General features: G+C 53.3%; 1 protein-coding gene across 5 annotated transcripts in view; it reads left to right on the top strand.

Moving 5' to 3' along the window:
• Positions 1-17: 17 nt before the first annotated feature.
• Positions 18-17,716, top strand: part of RUBCN (rubicon autophagy regulator) — a 32,768-nt gene continuing 15,069 nt past the window's right edge. For 4 of the 5 annotated variants that reach the window (XM_054834652.1, XM_054834650.1, XM_054834651.1 and 1 more), the window contains exons 1-8: positions 4,933-5,156; positions 11,601-11,754; positions 14,144-14,227; positions 15,188-15,347; positions 15,522-15,628; positions 16,194-16,334; positions 16,550-16,706; positions 16,940-17,488. In XM_054834652.1, coding sequence (XP_054690627.1) covers positions 4,954-5,156; positions 11,601-11,754; positions 14,144-14,227; positions 15,188-15,347; positions 15,522-15,628; positions 16,194-16,334; positions 16,550-16,706; positions 16,940-17,488 — 1,555 coding nt within the window. In that variant the 5' untranslated portion in view covers positions 4,933-4,953. Of the gene's footprint in view, positions 119-4,932; positions 5,157-11,600; positions 11,755-14,143; positions 14,228-15,187; positions 15,348-15,521; positions 15,629-16,193; positions 16,335-16,549; positions 16,707-16,939; positions 17,489-17,716 lie in introns of those variants that run through there. The other variant, XM_054834653.1, reaches the window with a different exon arrangement.

Here is a 17,716-nt window from a genome sequence, read left to right as displayed (position 1 = left end):
TAAGCTCTTATCAGCCTAGCGAGCAAACGCCTGCGCCGAGGAGAGCAGCTGCCTCCCTTCTTTCCTCCCCTCCCGCTCGGGAACTGGCGCGCTGCCCCCTGCTGGCCGGGAGGAGCAGGTACAGCGGAGGCGGGCGGGGGGTCCGGGCTGGGGGCGACCGGGGCGTCCCGGCCCTGTCCCCCCCCCCCGCGTCGCCTTCAGAGCTGCCGCGCGTGGCGCCTGCACTGCCACACCCACCCCAGCGGCTGCCCGGGTACCGCGGGGTGGGCTCCCGTGCCCGCTCCCCTCAGAGCCTGGGGGGCTGTCTCGGGGTGTGGCGGGCGGTTGCAGCGCCGCGCCTGGGCGCAGGGTGGCCTGCGGGCCCGGCGAGGGGCTATGGCAGGGCCCGCAGGGAACCGCTGGCTGCGGGCGGCCCGGTCGCTTGCAGGAGGGCTTCCGCAGGGACAGCCGACAGCGGGTGTCCTTAGAAAGGGCGAAGGCCGGCCAGCCTCATCGGCCTGGGGACGGGGAGCGGCGGGGGGCGCTGGGAAGCAGTGGGGGGTGGTGGTGGTGGGGTGCCGTGCGGCCCGGGGTTTGGGGGACACGGCAGTAGTGCCGCAGGGCCTTAAGCCATGGGCTGGCCAGAGAGCGGATTGACTGCTGAAACGTTGCAGGCTAGGGGAAAGGGTGTTCAGCTGAGAACCTGAACGTGAGATGACTTTGCCTGCGATGCCAGCGGAGTTGAGAAATAACCTGTTCTGTAAACAGCTAAACCAATGCAGGCTAGCTTCTAACAGAATTATGCCTCCAAATGTCAAACTGCAGGGTTCAAACCAGGTTCCTGTTCAAACCAGGCTTAAAATTACTATTTAAAACCAAAACAGTGTGACTATTGAGGTTTTGTTTTCTTTGGGTTCTTTTCAGAGTTGTTATCTTACCCAGCTTTTGGTCAGAATCACATGATTCAGAAATTCAGAAAAGAAATTAACAACGTGGTTTTTGAACAAGGAATCAAGTGAAGCCTTTTTTTCCTTCCTGTATTTTTGCATTCTTTGGAGCTGTGTGTATTGTTGGTGGGTCAACAGTTACGCACATACCTAGTGGACAGCTGGCTGCTCCTAAACGAGTTGTAACAGGGCTGGGATCTACCTCTTTTTTACACAGTGGCACTTCCTTCATTCCGCACTCCCTTTGTTAAATTTAAGGGACTGTAATTATCTTTGAAATCTCTAAGTCTTGCTCATAGTTGGTTGAAATTGGTTCAGTGAGTTCCAGAGATAGTAAGGGAAGGAGCAGATGGGCACATGTGACCGCAGAGGCTGGACTTCCTTCAGAACCCAGGCAATCAACGGCGAAAGGAAAATCTGTACCAATTTCCCCTGTTCACAGTGGTCCCCTGGCACTACTGTCTGCATCTCCTTGAGTTTCCTTCCAGGTGCTGTGCTGAGGCTGCCATGCAAAAGTTGGCTTCCCTGCCCTTGGCCTTCAGCTGGCTTTGCAATATGACCAAAGGACAGCTTGTTTTAGGGTTTGACTGACTGCCTCCAGAGAAGGGGAGCTCAGTACTGAGACTCCAGGGACTATGTTGCGAATGCCCTTGGGCAGGAATAATTATTTCCATACGCACGACCTCACACACAACTCCCTGCAGCAGGAACACTCCCACATTTCATTAACTACCCACGTACTCCATATGCTCATTTGCTAAAATAAATACTCTGCGATATCCTCGGTACCCAATACGCAACTAACTCCTCGTGTGTGATCCCTGGCACGGTTCTGTGCTGGGGGGCGCCTGCACCAAAATACTGTACAGGCCTTTGCCCCTTAACTGCTGAACTGGAGATTTTTCTAGGAGTACTATCATGAAAAGCAAGAACAAGAGGAGAGAGCTGAGGCTTTCTGGCCTCTGTACCACAGACCATTTACAAGGCCTTGTTCTCTCCATTTACACTCTTTATGCATCTCTTTCCTTTTAAAATAAGGCAAATAGCATGTTTTTAGATGTTCCTCTTGCTGCTTTCTGCTGGCTAGAAGAGAATGGCTCAGTTATTGCCATAGGACACCTCCAGCGAGTGAGAGATTTTCCCTTCATCTGAGCAGGAGGAGCTCGTGACTGCAGTGCTGGAGGTGGAGTTCCACCCCGTTTTCTTCTCCATGTGCAGCACAAGTTCAGACATGGATTCTTGGAGCCACAGATTAGATGATTTATGCATTTTCCTCCAGATGACAAGTGGGATTTGATGACAAGTGATTGATGACAAGTGGGACTTGAGGTTCTTAAAGTCAGGCTACATTTCTAAAGAGAAGATGCTATTGCCATATGACCAATAAATACTAATAATAGAGGTGTCAAATAAAAGATGTATTTTAAAAAAACAACTTTAAACCAAATTCCTGTGACGCTATAGGGTGCAGCTCCATCTGGTGACTGTGTCACACTGAGAAACAAATGCTCTGTTTACCCAAAACAAATATGCTAACTGCAAAGGTGGCAGATGCTGCCTGCCCTTGTGACGGGTGGAAAGCAGACAAAATCCAGATTGTACCACATCCACGTGTTACATTTATTATCCAAACAGGATACCAGCTGTCTGCTGATGAGCACAGCAGAAAACCAGGCAAAGGTTCTGATTTGAAGAATATTTTTCTTCTGCATTCAAAATGGCTGAAATGCTGTGGGGATCATGGAGACAACTGTGCAAATATGAGCTCTTGGGTTTTTGTCTAGCTCTCAGGATTGTGTCAGCGTCTAGCCCCGTGACAACGGTTCCATGTGGCCCTGACAGCTATAACAACTAGTACTTTATAAAGTATTGTGTAACTGCAGCCCCGCTGAGTTTGTATCCACTGTAAGACAGTGTGCCTAAAGCATCCAGGGGCTGCAGTCAGCGTTCAGGGTGGTTCTTTCCTGGGCCTTTCCCAGACTTTTCTTGAGCACCAGTTGTCTCTTCACAAAAATGAGACTTCACGGCTTGGCTGCCCAGTAACCCCTGTTGTTCCCGTACATTTTGGGGGAATTACAAACTAGATGTTACCTGCTGAACATCCTGGCTGAAATTCCTGGGAGGAGGTGTTACAATTACCAAGCAGAAGCCACACCCAAAGAATCAGGAACTAAATGCACTTAAAGCCAGAGGGGACGGTCTAGGCCAAGCTGTATGTTGTGAGCTGTGGAATATCACACTGCATTGATCCCAGAAACAGGGGAGCTATTCAAGTGCACCTTCCAAAGGAGGTCTTGGCTTCCCCTGGGGGGTTGTTCCAAGGTGCAGGCACTACCCCTACTAAAAATAGCTTCTTATTCCTAACATGAAATTGCCTGGCATCTACTTCAAATCGACTTCCAATTCTGCCTTCTCTGTGAGGTACTTTTAATAAGTAAAGAAATTACATTGAGGCGGTGACAGACTTTATGTCACCCAAATCTTCCCCAAACAGCAGTCGGGTCTGTGAGGTTCCAAATTCTGCTGCTGTTTAGCAAAGGGACACATATAGGCTTTCATACATTTAAAATCGTTGACCTCTATTGGCACTCCTCAAATTTTACACTGGAGGATTAATCTCCAAAAACAAGCAGGGGAAAAGGAGAGATTTTTCTGAAGAAATTTTAAAAAAATCACTCTTAAGCAACATCCAAGCTATTTCTGATACGTGGAGCTAGAAGAATCTTATAAGTCCTGATTTAGGAGCTAAATTAGATCTGTCATCTTCATCTGCATGCTCCATTTCACCAGGCACGACCATCTAACAACGATCACAGTAGTCCTGATGGTTTGATTTTCTCCAATATTTTTACTGTGAGAGTTAACACATAGTCTGATGCCCTGATACCAAACATGCCATGTCCAGCCAGTGTTTTCAACCCCTGCGATCAGTGGCTCTATGCAAGATTTCTGCGTGACTGACCACCATGCTGGGAGTTGTTGTTCCACACTTGTATAAAATTACAATGTGTGGGGAGTCCTAGTCTCTTAAGTGCCTTCTGAAAAATGTTTTGTTGTTGTTATTACTTTAAGCAGCATAGAACCCTGTTTCCCCAAATGCTGCTGAAGTACTGTACTGGTAAGATAAGCCACATAGAAAGTCTCAGGTCAAGGGGTGCGTCTTCATGTACACAGCATCAGTGAGCAGCATGTATGTATCATTAAACTATCAGTTATAGGAAGTTTCCACCGTGCAAAAGACTACCTGTGGTTTCTGAGGCATCAAACAACTCTGGAGGCATATTTGTCTCTGATAATAATCTGTCATTAACTGTTCTTAGTTTGATGGCAGCAACATCACTTTTTCCTTTTCCATTTCACTGCTTTTTAGTGGAAAGTACATATAGTTCTGCAATCTTTTTCACATCCTTTTTACTGTGGGCAATAGAACAGAAACGTCTTTCCCTTTGTCTCTGCTGGTATGTTCAATGCATGAGCTGTCTCTCAGGGACATGTTATCTGGGTTTTATTCTTGCCACTGCAATTTTCTCATCATCTCTGAAGCAGGATTCGGTAAGTGCTTATCTCAGTTAGCGATTATTGTGGTTTTACACTGTGGTGCAGCTAAACCCCAGCGCAAACACTTTACTCACAGAGTAACCCGATCGGCAACTCAACTTTTGCACGGCGAGAACAGCGTATCGCCCCGGGGTCCTACAGCAGCCTCTGCCAAAGACACACACCTGTTTGTACGTACCTATAGGTGTGATGGCGGGCCGGAGGCCGCCGCAGCGGGGCCCGCCTGCCTCGCCCGCCCCGCTGCAGCGCCGGTAGCCGCTCCTGACAGGAAACCTGAGGGCCCGTTGCTTCCCCCTCACCTAGCCACACAGGGCGTTGACTCACAGGGCATTCGCTCTACGGAGGTGGCAATAGGGCTGTCGCGAAAGCGGAGGACGCCGAGGACAGCGCAGAGCTGAAGGGCGGGAAACTGAGGTGAAACGACCGCCATGGCGCCGGACCCCCGCCTCAGCACGACCGCGCGCAGTGCATGCCGGGATCCGTAGTTCTCTTTCCGCGCGGAGGGTGCCGGGCAGCCGCGGTGCGCGCCGGGAGCTGTAGTTCGGGGCGGCGGTGGGGCGGGGCGGCCGCTCGCCCCCACGTGACGGTGGCGCGGCGGCGGGCGGCGGCGGCGGCGGGGCCGCCCGTGCCCGGGATGGAGGTCGGGCCCCGCGAGGGGCACGCGGAGAGCAGGTAGGGGTCGCGCGTGGGGACACGGTATGGCACGCCAGGGTGCACGGGGGAGGGGAGCAGCGGTGCACGCGTGTGCGGGAGGCCCGGCTCGCCGCGGGGGTGCGGCACGTGTGCGTGTGGGTGACACGCCGGTGGGTGAGTGTGTGGGGGCAGGACACGCCGAGGAGGTGTGAGCGTAGCGGGGGACAGGGCCTGCGTGAGCACGCGGGGGAGGCATGACATGGAGGGTGCGTGGTGGGCAGGGCACACTGATCTGCGTGTGTCTCTGTGCCGGGGGCGTGGGGAGCGTGTGCGCGCTGAGGGGCGCACGGTGTGTGCTGGCACCAGAGGCAAGACACGCGTGGGGTCAGGGTCTTGTGTGTGCACAGGGGGTAACAGGGTGTTTGTGCCAGGTACGTAGGACACGGCAGGGAGCACGAGATGTGCGTGCAAGAACACGGGTGGGGGCAGTGCCAGTGTGCGCTTGGTGCCTGGGCAGCGCCGGGGATGCGCGGGGGGTGCCCGGGATGCCCCTGGGAGCTCGTGTGCTGTGTGTGCGAGGGCGTGTGTGCACACCCAGCACCAGGGCACGGATGCCGGGGTACCTGGGGGCGATCTGGGAGGAAGCAAACCCCCCCCCCGTTCCGGGTGGGGATCGGCGCTTGCAGAGCATGCCGGCTGCCCCCGGTTCTGTCCCTCGTGGGGAGGAAGCACACGGTGAGCAGGGCTGTCAGAGCTGCCTGTGGCCACCTTCACCTGCCCAGGGCCAGCACATCACTCTGCTCCCTGCCCTGGGCAAGTGGCTCGGCAGCTGAAGGGGCATTGACAGCCACAGCCGTGTGCCCTCAGTACCTGATGTTCTGCCTCCACTATGGTGGGACACAGCAACTCTCCGTCAGCTGTGGCGGAGACAGCAGCTGCCCAGCCTCTGCTTCGCACACCTTAAGCACAAAACCATCCCGCCCTGATGTCACGCTGCCATTCGGTGGCTCTGCAGCTCGCTCCTTGGATCGTGTCTCCTTCTCCTCCTGGCAGATGGCTGCATCGCCCCTTCCAGGTGCTGAAAATAAATCTTTAGCTTCTCTTTATTTCTAAAGGCGAGGCCCTGCGCCTGCACGTGGCTGGCGGTGAGAAAGGCCGTGCTGTGGTGGCTTTATCTACGTGGTCTTATTTTATGCTTTAGGCATGGTTTTTCTTGTTAGCATTTATAAAAGCAGCAGACGTCGTTCCCTGGAGGTGTTTTGATGATGAGTCCTATTTACTTTGGGTTTTTGCATGTCTTCAGCCTTCGCTTTGTGCTTTGGTTTTGTCCTGGTGCTGTAAGCGCAGGGTGGATGTTGGATGGCAATGGGAGTGTTGGCTGGGGAGGAAGGAGCAGCTGAAACTTGATATGGGAGAGAAGCATTCCTTATCTGAGGGGCTCAGCTAGCAGTATCAGCCAGGAAAATGCTACCGGTGCTTTTAAAGCTATAGCGCAGGTTTGGGGTGCCTTTTGATTTGCAAGGTTTGAGCTATTCGCCCTCTTTAGCTAATGCTTCAGACTCAGCAGGTTCAGAAGGATAAAAGGAATTGACTGCATTCACTTCTTTTTCTTTCCAGAATCATCTTTGTGCATTTTCTTGCCTTTGCAAGTGCAAGTCCTGCACTACCAGACTCTGCCGTTGTGTGACTAATAGGGCTGATGTGGTGTCACCCCCAGCACTCCCCCGGGGATGAGGAGGGCATCGTCCCCTCCGATGCTGGCACGCGAGGGGGGCTGCTTGTTATGCTGGCTGTTGCTGGGGCACTGGGGAGGATCCTGGCATGGGTCTTGCACAGCCTCGTTGTCCTTTGTGCAAATGGTTTAGCATTTTAATTCCTGGTGAGGTGCCATTTCACTACAGATTGTGGCCATGACTGATAGCGATAGGATAGAGGTCACTGGATCCGTCTTCCCATGGATCATGAGAAACACAGACGCAAAAGTTATTTTGCTGAAGTCGATCCTTCTGCCAGCGCAGGAGAGGAAAATGAGGTTCTTGCGCTGGGTTTTGCTGTCTCTCCTCCCAAGCAGCAGCTCTGAAACGCACTGGGGAGCAGGGGCTGTAACGCCGGGGCAGAGAACGGGGCGCTCGGTGCCTTGGAGCGGCGGGCAGCTGGTGTGGAGGACACAGCAGTCCCGGGGGGAGCGGGGGGGCCGTTGGTCAGCCAGGCAGGTTAGCAAAGAGCTGCCACCTTTGACTCTGGCACCGGCATGGCTCCCAGGGACGGCAGGGCCAGAGGAGAGGGTCCCTAAGGGGAACCGGTGCCGGGAGCGATGGAGGAGAGTGAGCGGCTGGTCCCAGGGAGATGGGCTGCCATGGGGGTCTGCTCTGCCTGTCGCTGCCTCTGGCTGCCTGCGTGATTGCAGGTCCTGTGCAGATCAAAACCTGATGGACAGTATCCCTGGTCCGCAGGTTGTGGTCATCTGCTTGTGGGAGGCCTTCCCAGGATGAGCAGGCAAAACTATATGCCCTGCTGGGAGAAGGCTAAAAAACACCTTTAATCCTATTTTCTTCCCTCATCCTTTGTCAGTGCAGAGCAAGGCTGTCCCGGTGAGCAGCAGCTCTGGGCTGGGGAAGCCTTTTGTGGTTGTGCCCCCAGTTTTATACCAGTGCAAGCTTTTAGCACCAGTGCAAGCAGCCCTGTGTTTTGGTTTCCCAGCTAGCCTGCTCGGCTCTCCCTGTCTGGACACTGCAGACTGACCCGCCGGGCTGGCAGAGCTCTTCTGGCTTCCTCTGCCTTGTCAGCTGCTCCGCGTGGCTGCAGATGAATTGCACGAGGCCTGCTTTTCTTTTAATCCCATTTCTCAGCAGTGCCGAGCCTGCTGGAGGAGCAGGCGAGGGAGCCGGAGGAAAGAGGCTGCTGGTTGTCTGGGAGACCTGGGGATGGCGGGGCAGGAGCAGGCTGTGCGCAGCGGTGGGTTACCGGTGCCTTCGGGATCTGCAGGAGGAACCGGCAGCCGGCACAGGAATGTCCTTGGAGATCTGGCGGAAGGCCCTCCACGACTTTGGCGTCCTCAGCCTGACCTCTTCAGTGTGTTAAGAAAGATCAAGAGACTCCTCCAGGTAGAGGACAGTTCAAGCGGCCATTGCTAGATGCCTCCTGCAGAGCACAGGCAGACACAGAGCAGATGTTGTTTGCGAGAAAGACAAGATTATTATTTTTTTTAATGTTAGCTAGTGTGAATCTGTTTTGGAAAGTAACTAGGGATTGGTTTTATTTTAAATAAAGAAGTTCACCTGACTCAGCGGCATAGCTCCCTGCCTGTGCTGTGAGTCACCTTTGCTGACTTGAACCAAGAGAAGTTCCTACCCTTGCTGGCACAGAGAGGCTGAGAAAGCCTTGGGTGAGCAAGCAGCATTTCCCCGTCATTGTCATTAGCAGTGGCATTAAGCCATTTCTTGCTCCAAGGCTGGATCCTGTCTCTTATCACTCCAGTGCAAAAGGTTCAGTTATATTTGGAACAGTTCCTGATGGCGGGTTGATGTCGCTGTACTTGAAGATAGAGTTTGTGGTGGTAAAGCAAGGAAACCTAGCGCCAAGTTTACGGAGCTGCTGGCTAAAATTGGCAGCTGGATCAGAGGTCGTCTTTAAGGGAGGAAAGGAACGGGGCTGCGGTCTCACTGGTGCTCCACCAGCGATGGCCCCTGCAAACACCCCAAGTCCTTCTGGCTGGGGGAACCAGGCTCTGCTAAAGCAGGAGAGCAGAAGCACGTGTCGTTCTTGCAGGGGAAGCTGTGCTCCTGTACTGTGACCTCTCTGGGGTGTGCTGCTCACTTTGCCCTTCCTGTAAGTTGGGGTGGTTTTATGATGAGAAGTGAATTGGCCTTACCCCATGTCAGGCTTTCTTTAGCACTAGCAAAAGAAAATTCTTTTTATTCAGGAAAAAACAAGCAGATTTCTCAGTATTGCTCTGAACACCTGCTGAAATGGGGAACTTGAGGGTAGCTGGGACCCAGGTTTTTGCCATCCCTCGTGGCAGCCCAGGCTCAGGCTCTGTCAATGGGAGGGGAGCAAACCCTGCCGCTAATTCAGGGTTAACCCACGAGTCCAGTTCAAGCTGAAAAGTGGTTAGCTGCACTGTGTCTCGTCATCCCTGCCACCTGCAGCCAACTATATGGGTCTTTGTTTCTTCAACCTTGTGTTGCTGTATACTTTTCAGCATGCACCATGTTCCAGCCCAGAACCAGCTGGCTTTTGGGTATCTGTAGGGTCTTATGCATCCCATGGGATCCTTACTGTCTTACAAGGATTTAATTCACTTTTGGTAGCTTCTGAATCACCTCTGCAAAGGTGCTTGCATTGCGCTGCTTGTTCCCTATGTGCTTCTGAGTTCAGTGCTTTAACATTTTGAGGTTATTTTGTTTGAGGATTGCTTAACCTTAGTCTCCCTGTGCTAGGAGGGAGCCATGACTCCAGTCTGTTGGATCCTGATTTCCTGCCTCTGGGGAGATGCACAACTCCTCCTTTAATGAGACCAGTCATTTGGTAAGGCACGGCTCTGCGTGTCCTACCCCCCACATCCTTGTGTGCATCGTCTGCTTTTTATAGCGTGAAATAACAGGGAGTTTCCCTGACTCACTGACTTGGAAAATCAGCAGCGTGGCTGAGCTTTCACTTGCATTTCCTAATTCTGAGCGTTAGAAATATCTTGGGCAGGAGCTGGTGAACTTTTCAGCTCAGTGACTGCAGATGCTCTTTGATGGTGAGCTGGTCCCCAGTCAAAGAACTGGCCAGTGATGAGAAAAGCCCATAAATTAAGGAGAATGGCTGGATCGGTTTTCTGTGTCTCCCTTAGTCAGATCTCCTTCAGGAAGCTGCTTTTGATTTATATCTGTGCTTTCTTCTTCAGTCTCTCCTGAGGCAAGCCCTGACCGTGCTTGTTAGTCTAAGTACATCGTAAATATATACATACTTATTTATGAATTGCAGCTCTGTTTCAGAGCTCCTGTGCTGTCCGGGTGACAGGCTTTGCTGGTGGAGTGGGTTGGCTTCTGCATGGTTTAAGCTTAGGTGAGCGGTGAAAGCAGTGAGGTTTTGCTGGGGAGACCTCGTGAAGGGAGTGGATGGGGAGCTTGAAGCAGAGCCAATATTTGATGATCTGCTTGTTCACTTAATCAGTTTTGCAATAACAAATGAGTCACAAAGAGATATTGATAGGAAAAGCTTGGTTTTAAATATCAGGATTATGTTGCTTTTTAGTGTCCTCTGTGCAGCAAGAGGTGTGCAGCCCACACTTTCATCCACAAGGATGAAAACAAGAGCAGTTTAAAGTAATATTGTTTATTTTAAATTTATTTTCCTTTCTTTTCTTTTGCTTTGGAAATCTGGTTTGTTTTGGGCAGTGAGAGGGATTAACAGCTGAAACACTGGCTTGTTTCTTGCCGGTTGAAAGGTTGGATTTTCATTCTAAGCTGGCACCCCCAGTGCTTTTGTTACAAACCCTGCAGAGACATGTTTTTTGGGCAGTTGCATCCCCAAATATACATTGCAACATTCCTGTTGCTTCTGAGAGAGTGGCTCCTATCCGAATACACGTTTCTGACACCTGCTGTTCCTCTGGCAACACTGTCAAATGGCTTGAGGGGGGATCTCAGTCATCCAAAGCTTCCTTCCCCAAAATTGCTTTTGCATAGGCAAATGACGTTACCTCTCTGTATCCTCATTCCAGCTTTACGGCAGAAAATGGCAATTCCTTGCTGTATACAGGGCAGCCGAGGGTGTTGATGTTGATGAGAAATTCTGTGCAAGCTCTAGACTACAACAGCAGTTTGCAGTTTGCTAATCTCCGTCCAGAACACGATGAACGCTTTTGCAAGAAAGTCAGCTTGCGCCTACAGCAGCTCAGGGACCAGAGAGCAGCTGGACAGGTGGAGATGCAGATGAAGAGTTACTGAACTTGGAGTGGAGCACTTCTGCATCCTGATGGTGCCGGAGTGCTCGATGTGCACGTTGTGTGGGGAGCAATTTACAGCACCCTCTGTAAATGTGGGTGCAGTGCGGCCAGTGTCTGCTAGATGTGGACATCATGCCGTTGCCTTGCAGGTGCTGTACTCCTGATGTCCCGCTGCTCTGAACAGTCTCTGATAGGGCGTGTGAGTGAAGCAGACAAGATGCTGGCTGGAAAGATGTCCTCCAGCTTTCCTGGCCCGTACCAAGCAAGTGGTATATTGCAGGAGCCATCAGTCTTTTTCTGTCTCCTGAGACCACGTTGGTGGTGGCTACCAGCCATTACAAGCATCATTATGATAGGGCCTCTTGTCCACAAACCATGCATGGGAGACCACAGGGAGGTGTAAAATCCTTTAGCTCACCTTTGCTAGCTTCTGGACCACTGAAGGTTTCAGCCTGACCAGAGCCTCCTTGGAAAGAGTGCAATACCACGGTCCTGTTGTGAAGCTCCTCTTGCTGTATATCTGATGCAACTTGCTGTGTTCTCTGCAGGAAGGAGCATTGGAAGCTGCTAGGCAACCTGAAGACCACAGTGGAAGGCTTGGTGTCCACCAGCAATCCGAACGTCTGGTCCAAGTATGGAGGCTTGGAACGGCTCTGCAGAGACATGCACAGCATCCTCTACCACGGGCTCATCCATGACAAGGTAGGGCTCTGTCCTACCAGCACTGTTGTCTCTAGCTGCTTCGGTGCCTGTCATGAGCAGGTGGCACAGTCCTGTCTGCCTGCAGCTTGCTTCAGTGCTCGTAGCTGCTTATAGCAGCATAGGAAGTGATCGAAGCAGGGACTGAGCTTGCCTGGTCAGAGGGACCTGGGTGCATGTTCTTTCTATCTCATCCACCTTCGTTGTGGTTTTTCTAAGTACCCGTGCCCCGCACGCTGAGGACGATCCCCTCTCTCCTTTCTGCTGCAGCCAAGCAATAAAGCTGCGTTTGCAATGAGTCAGCCCAATATCGTCTGCACTTGGACAACTCCCCAGCAAGGTCTGGCAAGAGAAACCTCACATCTTTACTGTTTCTGGTTAGCTGTGTTAATAACAGGAGCTGGCAGCCAAATCCATGCTCTGCGTGAATGGGATCTCTCTTTCCAGGCTCTCATGCCTTGCAGTTGCTCACCCAGACGTTCCTCCTTCCATGGCTGTCTGGAAGAATTTCTCCTTCCCACTTGTGTGCAGAGGCCTGAAGATCTTCCCTTTAGCTTGCAATTACCACCACAATTAATTTACAATGGAAAGTTGAAGCAAGTCTGCAGGGCATGCCTGGGGGCAGGCTTCCCATCCGCAGCTCTGCCACCCAGAGCGATGCAGAGAAGTGAGCGATGCAGAGAAGCGAGCAATACAGAGGAGACCCCGGCAGCTTGCACGGGCCAGCTGGGTCCAGGAGCAGGAAAACCGTTCCTACGCAATGCTGCACCCAAGCTAATAAGCCTCCAGGAAGAGCCAGGCTGGCAGCTCATCCCAGCAGGGTGCTGTGATCCCTGGATGTATTAGCTGCAGTCAGCACTGGTTCCCGTGCTGCTCTGTTCCCGTTAGTCCCCAGTGGTGCAGCCCAGGGACTTTCGGGAGATCCGCAGGGAGAGAAGCTCCTTTTAGATGAGGAGTGCAGTGCTCCCTTCTGATAGACGTGCTATTAATAGGCTTCAGGAAGTGAGATTTAAATTATTTATATTCGTCTGTCTATTGGTAACAGTTCATGCAAAGCAGGATGGCATGTTACCTTCCTCGATGCTTTTGCTATGGGCAAAGGCAGCTCTTTTACCTAGAAATGTCTCCTCTGCTTGGGCACGTGTGACACCAATCAAGCTGGCATAGCTGCAAAGGAAAGCCCGTGAAAATACAGCTTCCTAACAGCAGTTTTCTCATATGTGCCCCAGTGAAACACTTCCTTTTACTTATTGTTTTCTTATCAACTTTTTTCCCTACAACTGGGAATAAATTAAAAAAAGGTGAAAAAAATCCGTATGTATATGTTAAGAGAACTAGGGTAAGAGGTTTTTAAACTTTTGAGTGAATTTTATTTGTTTCTTCAGAAAACCTCAATTCAATCTAGAGGACTGAAATTGCCATATTAGTTCTCTAGTCTTAAAAAACCAAACCAACCCCCTCAAACAAATAAACCACAAAACAGAACCCTTTCCTCTGACTCTTGTGAAAGAGGAAATAGAGATGGAAGAAAAAAGAAATCAGCCTTTTGGTGAAGAGAGACATTTTGGGGCTGTGTGTACAGCCAATAGGGTGGCGAGGAAAACAGCAACTCTGCTGCAGTTCCTCTTTAACGGGGGGAATAACTATGAACAAAATAACTCGTTGTCTGACTGAAGCTGAGGCAAACAGCAGCAAAGAGCTGATAGAAATGCAACACCAAATTTCTCACGTGGGGTGGTCAGCCGTGCTGGTGTCTTCAGTGATGGCTTGCATCAGAAGACAGGGATGGTTGCTGGTTTTGCTGGGATGTGTTTCCATGTTGTCCTTCGTGTCCCCCCACTGAGGTCTGACTGCAGTGCTGAGGCATCAGGACTCTCCTCCAGGTCCCGCTTGATCAGGAAGGGGAACGGTGATGTGGCAAGTTGGTCAACCTTGAACTTGGCAGACCTGCGGTTGGCCTTTAGGATCGTTATTCCACTGCATCAGGGATGTGAGCCCTTTGGTGCCACGTCCTGTCCCTGTCCCAAGACCTCTCATGTTTCCATGGTAAAAGGGACTGGGATCTTACCTGGTAGAAGAAGAAAAGCTTGTGTGATCTGTTGTCTGGTCACTTGTGGGCTGACCACAACTGAGAGGTCGCTGTGGGAGGAGCAGGAGACAACTTATCTACATCAAGCCAGAGTTTTTTGACTCGATCCCTTGATCTACAAAACTGTTATATGCTTGTGTTGTTTCTCCTTTGCAAAGCAGTGCTGCTCTTCCTCTGTCTCTTTTCTGGTCCATCCTACCAGGGTTAGGGGCTCTCCACTCATGGTAGCGTGGGGCTGATGGGGGGTGTTGTCGTTTAACTGGGACTTGGGTGGTGGTATCTAACCGTGCCTGTCCTGGGCAGGTGTGCTGCAGACAGAAGGATTACTGGCAGTTTGTGAAGGATATTCGCTGGCTGAGTCCCGGCTCTGCTCATCACCTGGAGAAGGTAGGTTCTGGTGGGGTGGCCTTCTGTGCTCGGCAGGGAGGGGGCAGCTGGGCTGTGAGCCTCACTGGTGGGATAGCGGCGCCTTGGCTGTTGGCCTGCTGTGGGTAACACGGCTCCATGGCTTGTGGAGGCTGAAGCAGCTGTGTGTTTGTGTACAAGCCATGTCCCGGGAACTCAGTGTGGCTTGAGCTGAGACAATCGGCTGCTTATTTCTCCCAGGCCAATCTCCAGCTCAGTTCGGCCGGGTGCAGCGAGCATCACCAAGGGAACTGGCACAAGCGGCACTTGTGTGTGTGTGCAGGGGTGATTCATGCATCTGTGCAAATCTCTAAAGGTCTGGGCTGTCCCATTTCTGGGTTGTGCCTTCACCATGCATTTGGTTCTCCTGTTCCTGGCTTGTGCTGACCGCTGGTGCACAGGGATGCTCTCGGCCCTTGGCTGCCCGGTGCTGACATCCACAGTCCCCGCCGTGGGTGGGCACAAGGGGCTGACCCCTGGTAGTCCCTGTGTGCAGCCTCCTGTGGGGGAATGTGGGGTGTGACTCCAGCGCAGCTCTTCAAGCTGCAGCAGCTCAGGTGTTTAGCTGTCACCTTCCCCAGTTAACGTGTCAGCAAGAACATGACCATCACCACCGAGAAGAGGTTGGATTGAGGAGCATGGGGTCCCTCCGGGTCAGGGACGAGGCACACGGGTGGGAGAACGTGCAGGAGAAATTCATACTGCTGGTGGCTGTCGGAGGACTTTGGTCACTGGCTGACCTTTGAAGTGAAGTTCCTCTCCGGTGCTTTTGCCTCCCTGGTGGCTGGGGAGCTGCTGGGACGTGTCCTCCTTCCCACTGACAGTGTCCAGCACTGGGAGAGCTCCCGTTACGTGGGGGGCACCAAAGCCATGCGGTGGAACAACCCCTGCTCCCCCGCTTGCCTCTGGGTGCCTTAACCTGTCCCTGGCCTCCCTTTCCAGTTCATCAGCCTGCAGGAGAGCGGCCAGTCCAACCCCGAGGGCCCGGGGGACCAGGCCATCGCGCAGCTGTGGCTGCAGCACAGCCTGCAGTGCCACTGCCTGTCGGCACAGCTGAGACCGCTCCTGGGGAACCGGCAGTACATCAGGAAATTCTACGCAGGTAAAGAGAAACGGGCCTGTTCCTACTTATTAGGAAAATATCTAGCTGTGGCTTTGCCAAGCTGTATGGGAGTGAGAGGGGACAGCAGAAAAGGTGGTTTGTGTGTGAGCAACCGGCGTTGTCAAACCACCCGGGTGAGAGGGACCTCCCCGACCAGCAGTTTTCTCTCCCCAGACACTGCCTTCCTGCTCAGTGACGCCCACGTCACAGCCATGCTGCAGTGCCTGGAGGCTGTCGAGCAGAACAACCCCAGGCTTCTGGCTCAGATCGACACCTCCATGGTGAGTTGAGGTCCCGGCTTTCCCATCTGGCTCTCCCCAGACACCGGCTGGCTGCAGCTGCTCGTGTGAGGTCTCATTCAGGGTGCACGGAGCCCTTGGACAAGGGGCTGGACTTGAAAGTAGCAAAAGGAGCTCCAAGAGGGGAGGAGAGCGGTGAACTGTGCTGCCTGCGCGAGCCTGGCAGGGGTCAAGGTGGGGGAGATGGCTGTGTGGAGCTTGTACTGGGGCACCTCGCTTCTGGTGGGCATTGAGGATTTGAGTATGAGGACCTAAGGACCAGTTCCTTGTAAGAGGCACCTTTAAAGCCCTCTCCAACAGTCTCAGGCTTCAGGGCCGGCAAGCAGAGCTGCCTGGTCGTGAGGGACAGCCACCCTCAGAGGGGACAAGTGGCACCCCAGGACACCTGGGTTGCCCAGTGCTGCTGATGACACCAGTGACCTCCCGTGCAGCCCCGTGCCAGCTGCCCCTCCCCAGAGGAGGGATCAGCAGCTGCTTTCTTTGCACAGAGCTCCCCAGAGGAAGGCAATTAATGAGGCTTCATTAAATGGGGGCTGTGTTCTTTCAGCTGGCTGGCACGTCACTGCCATCCCTGTGCGCGTCAGGTCCTTCTGCTGGGTCAAGAGAGATGTGTGACCACGACGCTGAAGGACAGGAGAGCCGTCTGCCTGGGGCGCTGGGCTGCCTGGATCATTTTACTGAGAGCCTGGTAATTTCCCGATGGGAGCCTGCCCTGTACCTGCGAGCAGAGCCGCTTCCCTTCTGCACCGCGGCATTTTTCTCCCCCTATCCTCCTGCCCCCAGGGCTGCCGCGTCCTTTGCTGGCTGGTGACCAGGCGCCTGCCGGTCGATTCCTTTCTGTTGCTGCTCCTTTGACGTGTAGCCCCATAAATACTGATTTATAATGATGCCGCCTCTTTTCAGCTTACCAGGAAGAGTGATGGTCCACCTCCAGTGACCAAGAGTCAGAGCCTGACTGCCCTCCCCGCGTCCTCGTACATCCCCGCTGCAGGCTGCACGCAGCAGCGCTGCTTTGGGTCCTTCTCCAGCCTTGATCGTCCAGCTTCCTCTGGCCTCTCAGGTAACAAGGGTGGGCTGGGAAGCTCAGGATAGACCCAAAAAAACCTTTGCCTTTTTTCTGGTCTTGGAGTCATCGTGGGGGATGGGTGTGAGGAGATCTCTGCCCGTGCTGGGAAGGAGATCCCTGGACTTTGCCCATGGTGGGTGGGTGTGCGTGCCAGTATACAAGCTTATTGCTGTAGGGTGGTCTGCTTGTGCCAGAGTGTGTGACATCCTGCTTCTACCTCTGTCCAGACAGGAGACCAGCGAGCCTCTCCGTCAGCTCCAGCTCTAGCCAGCCCCAGGAGCGCTGCCCATCCACCCGGTCCTCCTCCTTCAGCAATGGCAGGTCCCCTCTGGAGCAGCCCAGCTCTGCCACCCGCTGCCACGTCCCCTCACCCAAAGACCCCTTCTCTCCAGCCAGCGAGATGAGCTCCAGCACCACCAGCCAGAGCGAGGACACTTGGACGGGGAGTCAGGATGACCCGCAGAGCGATGCTAACGATGGGCCGGAGTACCTGGCCATTGGGAACTTGGGGCGCCGGGGCCGGGCCTGCAGCAGCACCAGCACCAACAGCACCAAGAGCAGCAGCTCCAAACTCTTCTCCTCCAGCAGCTCCCAGAAGCTGGACTCAGTCTCATCCCTGGGGGAGCAGGGGGCGAGTGGAGGTGGAAGCAGGGGCTCGAGCCTGTTGCGCCGGTCCAGCTTCTCAGAGGGACAGTCGTCAGCTCCGCACGGCATCCTCAAGAAGAGCCACGTGCGCTCGCACTCTGACACCAACGTGGCTTCGGGGAAGTTGCATGGTAATGGGATGATTTTTCTGGGATGGCTTTGGGGTGTGGGAGTCCCCGGTGCCCAGAGGCTGATGCTGGCCGCCCCTTTGACTCCATGGATCAGGTCGGCAAGGAGAACTGTGGGCAAACAGTTGGGAAATTTGGTCTGTGCCCTAGCTTTCCTGCTCCACACTGGAGTGATGTGCTGACATCCTGCTTCCCAAAATGCCCTGGGCCGGTCTGTTATTTGTATTGGCA

The sequence above is a fragment of the Grus americana genome, chromosome 9 (genome assembly GCF_028858705.1).
Source record: "Grus americana isolate bGruAme1 chromosome 9, bGruAme1.mat, whole genome shotgun sequence".
Classification (NCBI taxonomy): Eukaryota; Metazoa; Chordata; class Aves; order Gruiformes; family Gruidae; genus Grus; species Grus americana.
Note: the sequence above shows the minus strand (reverse complement) of the source record. Positions and strands in the feature narration are given on the sequence as shown.